This window comes from Nicotiana attenuata, chromosome 12, assembly GCF_001879085.1.
Source record: "Nicotiana attenuata strain UT chromosome 12, NIATTr2, whole genome shotgun sequence".
Classification (NCBI taxonomy): Eukaryota; Viridiplantae; Streptophyta; class Magnoliopsida; order Solanales; family Solanaceae; genus Nicotiana; species Nicotiana attenuata.
In genome coordinates this window covers 20,515,692-20,521,581 of record NC_032000.1, presented here as the reverse complement: position 1 = coordinate 20,521,581, position 5,890 = coordinate 20,515,692, and the positions used below count along the sequence as shown (strand labels likewise).

The 5,890-nt window shown below is 39.1% G+C and overlaps 1 protein-coding gene across 1 annotated transcript; it reads left to right on the top strand.

Annotated features, from left to right (window-relative positions):
* Window positions 4,232-4,759, top strand: LOC109235944. The gene has a single exon (XM_019402188.1). The coding sequence runs from the start codon at window positions 4,232-4,234 to the stop codon at window positions 4,757-4,759; it is 528 nt and encodes a 175-aa protein (XP_019257733.1).

The following is a 5,890-nucleotide window of genomic DNA, read 5'->3' as shown; positions in this document are numbered from 1 at the left end:
ATTTTATAATAATAGAATATTTAAGATGTTAAACATTAGGAGTTCTTACATAATTCAAACAAAAAAAAAATATTCGAAACTTAAATTTAATTTCAAATCTAAACAATAGGAATCGATAAAATTTTAGTTAATTTCAAATTCTTAAATATCAGAAAAATAATTAAATGATAATTTTTGTCAAATATAAAATCTATTTATAAAGATAAAAATATTTAATGATTTGCAAAGAGAATTCATGCTTTTATCTTGAAAATCATGTCATTCCCCTAGTTTTGAATTAAAATTCATACATTTGAAACCTATAAGAGAATAATGTAGCTTGTTCTCAGCTAGAAAACTTGGATGGAAGAACCTCTTGTTTCATTGACTTTTGCCTTTAAAAGTATATTTTTTTTTTTGTCTTTTACCCATTCCAAGAGGGAAAACTTGAAATGAGAAAAAGAAAAAAATATTAAGACAGAGAAAAAGAAAAATCGACAATTTCTATGCTAAAATAAGATATGGAGAAAAAAAAAAGACTCCTAGATCTAAAAAGAATTGAAAGAGGGAGAAGATTTTACAAAATAATTTGATTATCGGGTATTATTATTTTTCCTTGACATATTTATTACTACCATTGTTTAAGTAAGGAAGATTTCTTATACAATTAGTTAGATTCGAAGTCCTAAAATTAGGAAAATAATTAAATGTCTTTTCCTAAATATTAGAAAAGTAATTAAATATTATTTTCTAAATAATAAGGTAATAGTAAAACGACTATTTTGCCTAGTGTGAGATTAATTTTTAAGGGTAAAAAAGGAGAACGACATTTCGCCAAGAGACTTCGTACTTTTAGTATAGTGTATAGATATATAATACGTTCATTTTTTTTTCAAGAGAGAAAATACTAATATTATCATTACCATCAACTTTCGTAGGAAACCTTATTCGAATTCAACTGTCAGTGCAAAAGTTATGGGTCTAACTGAAATCATAATTTTCGTTTATACTTTATATTTTTGTCTAAAAAATTACTAAATATATATAAGTTATAACAATAAATTTAAACTCATTAAATTAGATGAAATATGATAGAATTATGAATCTGAACCCATAAAGTTTTTGCTCGTTTTTGTAAGTCTTTATGCAAACCTGCCTCAGTTAACAACAAGACCATATTTGGAGAAATGATTAGCCAATGCCATGCACCATCTGTAGTATCCATGTGAGAGTTAATGTACTCATTAGAGGTGACAATTTGGGCCTAAACCTATTTGATCCGTTCAACCCTCCAAGGCTGGGCTGGTCACTGACCCGCTCATTTGTTAAACTCAATCTATCTTAACTCAATCCATTTTAGCCTACCTAAAGTTGGGTTGATTTTTAACCCAAATTATTCCATGAATTACTTTTCTAAAATAACTTTAAAATTATTTTTCTTGTGTGATATGTTATAGATGAACATAACAAAACAAAAAAAAGTCTTATTTGATAATTAAACAACTCATAAGAAAATAATATACATTAATTAAAACTTGGTAAAAGTTGGGTGGGTTGGGCTATGACCCACATTTTAGCCCAACTCCATTTCAACGCAAGTTACTAGTGCGGGACATCGACCCGCCCATTTATTGACTCATCCCATCTTGACCTGCTCAAAATCAGTCAAACCCCGTACTTTTGACACTTCTAATCCTCATCGATATTTGCTATTTTTCACTAGCACATGTACCGAATAAGCATCAAGACTTCGGTAGATAGAAAGAAATCACATAATTTTTTTTGTCGATGCTGATGTTAGAACAAGATATACCTCATAGTTTTCTTAGTTTCATTAACACTCAGCGACACATTTTGATGCAAGGACTAAATTCATATTTAGTCATACCATTGATATTTAGCGGCCGTATGTATATAGGTCGAAATCTGTCTCAGCATTTTAGTGCAAAGTAACCTTACGGAAAGAGACAGCCGAGGTCGATCAGGAAATAACAAGGCTCTTGGTCGGGATGCATACGATGGTCGAGGTCGAGTATCGCAAAAGAGCTGTAAAGGCTAGTTTATTAGAATAGGACATTGAAGAAAATATTCCAGTGGATAATCTCTATATATGTAATATTACGGTTTATTGGGGGTATGTCCCATATAAATAGAAACAAAAGGTCAATGAAAAGGGGCATGTAATATTCAATTGATAAGAACACTTTTTTAGAGGAAGATTCTCTCTCTCTAGCAAAGATACAAACTTTATCTTTTCATCAACATTCTTGCTTACAGATACGAGAATAGTCCAAACATTCTAGGATTTATCTGTCACTCATCATTTTCAGGGGGGACACTCATCATTTTCAGGGGGAACACATCTATATCATTCATTATTGGGTGAAACATTCCTCCTATTTACTTAAATTTTATTTGTTGTTATTTATAGATAGTTACTCCTTCATTATTGCTCACATCTGTTTGGATATTCATTAATTGTTATTATTAATTATCTGCCATATCTATCTACATGTTAACCACTTTTTCGGAGTTTGCATCTGGGGAAATTATTGTTAACTAAATTTAATCCTTCAATAAACAAGTATAATTGTTTTAACCGGAAGTTAACACTTTTTGGTCAAATAATTTGGCGCCGTCTATGGGGATTTCTTAGTTAATTTTTTTAGTTTTCTCTAGATTTATAACTAACACGGTCTGCTAACGTGAAAAAAAATAAGAACAAGATCCTCTTTCCTTGTATACACCGACCTAATATGGCAGGTAACAGAGAAGAAAGAATGAGGATAATGGGCGACCTCACAACCAACCTCTTGAACACCATCAACGAGATTTCTGAAGTAGAGGGCGAGGATATAACCCCCAATGCTTCCCCCAGGCGAGGCAGATCACCCCCTTCTCATTGCAGCATCACAACATCTCTCGGTAAATGAGCTTCCACGTCCGTGGTGGAAGAGACGCCTCCAGCAGTAAAAAAGCTCCTCCAAGCTCGGCTAACTGACACGCTGACCAGCATCCTCCACAAGCCCACTGAGGATACGATTGCAAAAAACGCAAGGACTTTTGTCATACCACCAGCGAGTGAGCAGCGTGACCTATTCCCTCCTCCGACGATAGGTATTTCTCATAATATCGTTAATAGTGCAGATGACGACACCCTCGTAGCCATTTTGAAAAAGATGGATGAAATGGACAACGAGATCACAGCACTTCGGGACCAAAAGAGAGAACATCACGAAAGGGTCGACAAAATACCAGGTACCCTGCCGGCTTGTCGAGCAACCATACAGTGATGAAGTCGCCCCGCATGCCATACCAAAGACCTTTAAAATACAACCCTACCTGAAAATATATGATGGTACGACCGATCTCGAAAACCATGTAACTCACTAGGTTACCGCCGTGAGAGGCAATGACCTCGCCAAGGAACAAGTATCCTCCATTTTGTTGAAAAAATTTGGCGAGGCCCTCACCGGAGGAGCATTAACATGGTATTCGCAGCTGCCCGCACGTTTCATTGAAACATTTGAAGAAATGGTCAACAAGTTCGTAACGGCCCATGCTGGGCCCAAAAAGGCAGAGGCGAGAGTGAACGATATATTCGCTATCAAACAGTCGCCGGGAGAAGGATTGAGGGACTTCCTCTCCCGATTCAACCGAGTAAGAATGACCCTACCAAATGTATCAGAAGGAATGGCCGTCGCAGATTTCCAGAACAGGCTGAGCAGAAATGGTTCGAGGGCGACAAAAAAGTTATTAAGTCAGTTTATTAAGTACCCCCCAACTACTTGGGATGAAATGCATAACGCATATTGTGCCGAGGTCCGAGCAGACGAGGACAGCCTCAATGGGCCAACTCATCGACTAACCTCGGTACAAGCCGAATCTAGAAAAGATCGAAGAAATGATATCAGGAGGGACCTCGTAGCTCCGCGACCCAACAAGGAACGACATTTACCATATGTTAGAATCGCAATTGCATCCTGTCAGCACCACGAAGAGGGCCCACCCCAACCAAGAACTGGGACTCACCTGAATGAAAGAGGTATGCCCATCTATTATCCACTCACAATTTTTATATGTCACCTACAGAAATAGTCTATGCCTTGGAGAAGCTCGGATCTAAGGTGAAATGGCCACAAAAGATGATGTTAGACCCGAATACCAGAAAATCAAATGCCCTTTGCGAGTTCCATCAAGAGCGAGCACACAAAATTGAGGATTGCATCACCGTAAGATAGGAGGTTGTAACATGCTACGACAAGGATACCTCAAAGAGTTGTTGAGCGACCGAGGAAGGACCAACTTCGCCAAAGGACGCGAACAACATCAAGGACCACCAAAACCGCCCTCACCAACTCGCACTGTCCACATGATCGTCGGCGGCATCGACGATGCTTCTATAAATAGCGTGAAGTTCACCACAACCCACAAGCTCAAACGGTCGATCACTCACGAATGGTATGACAAGCTCGAACAGAGTATCATCTTCGATAAGTTAGATACCGACGGTTTGGTGTTCCCTCACTATGATGCCCTTATTATCACTTTAGGAATTCTAGATGCCGATGTGAGACGCATTATGGTAGACGATGAGTGCAGCGAGTGCATTATCCACCCTCGAGTACTTGCACAAATGAAACTCGGGGATAAGATAGTGCCATGTTGCATCACACTAACGGGTTTTAGCAATGCAGTTGAGTGGACATCCGGAGAAATCATACTCCCCGTCCTGACTAGCGGCGTCACTTTGGAAACCATATTCTATATCATGGACTAGGACACAACATACAACGCCATAATAGGGCGGCCATGAATACACGCCATGAGAGCCATCCTCTCTAGCTTGTACCAAGTCATTAAATTCCTAATTCCATGGGGAATATTCAGCATTCGAGGGGAACAATGCACATCTCGGGAATGCTACCGCATTGCCCTAGATTGTACGGGCGCTCAATAAGCGAAGGGCAAAGAGAAAGAGGCATAGCAATCAATAGGGTCGAGGTCGATATACAGTGAAAGCGAGGACGTCATCAGAGACCTCGATGTGATAGAAGCCGCAGAATCGACCATTGAGGACCTCGACCCCGTTCAATTAGACATCAACGACCACAACAAGAAAGCTTACATTGGCTGCAAGTTTCAGGAACCAGGTAAATTTCGTCAATTATTAACTGATAACGCGGACTTGTTTGCTTTTAGCCATGCAGACATGCTAGGTATCCCTAAGGAAATCGCCATGCACAAGCTAAACGTCAACCCATTCCACCACAGTGAGGCAGGTTAGGCGTAAGTTCAACCTCGCAATAAATGACACAGTACGCGAAGAGGTCGAAAAATTATTGGAGAACGGCTCCGTCAGGGAGTCAAAATATCCTCAATGGGTCGCCAATGTGGTCATGGTGAAAAAGAAAAATGGGAAGTGGCCAATGTGCGAAGACTTTACAGATTTGAATAAAGCATGCCCCAAGGATTCATTTTCATTACCTCATATCGACTAACTCATCGATGCCACGTCCGGGCACGAACTACTGAGCTTCTTGGACGCCTACTCGGGCTATAATCAGATCCTCATGGAAGAAGAGGATCATGTGAAAACAACTTTCATCACCCATCAGGGGACGTACTGCTACAGAGTCATGGCCTTCGGACTGAAAAACACAGGGATTTTCAAAGACCAACTTGGTAAAACAATGGAGGTCTACATAGACATGCTAGTCAAGTCCAAAAGAAAGGAAAATCATATTGACCACCTGAGAGAGACCTTCGACATACTCATACAATACGGAATGAAAATGAACCCAGAAAACTATGCATTGAGTGTGGCCTCAGGAAAGTTCTTAGGTTTCCTAGTATCACAGCGAGGTATCAAGGTCAACCCCGATCAGATCAAAGCCATTGAAGGGATACC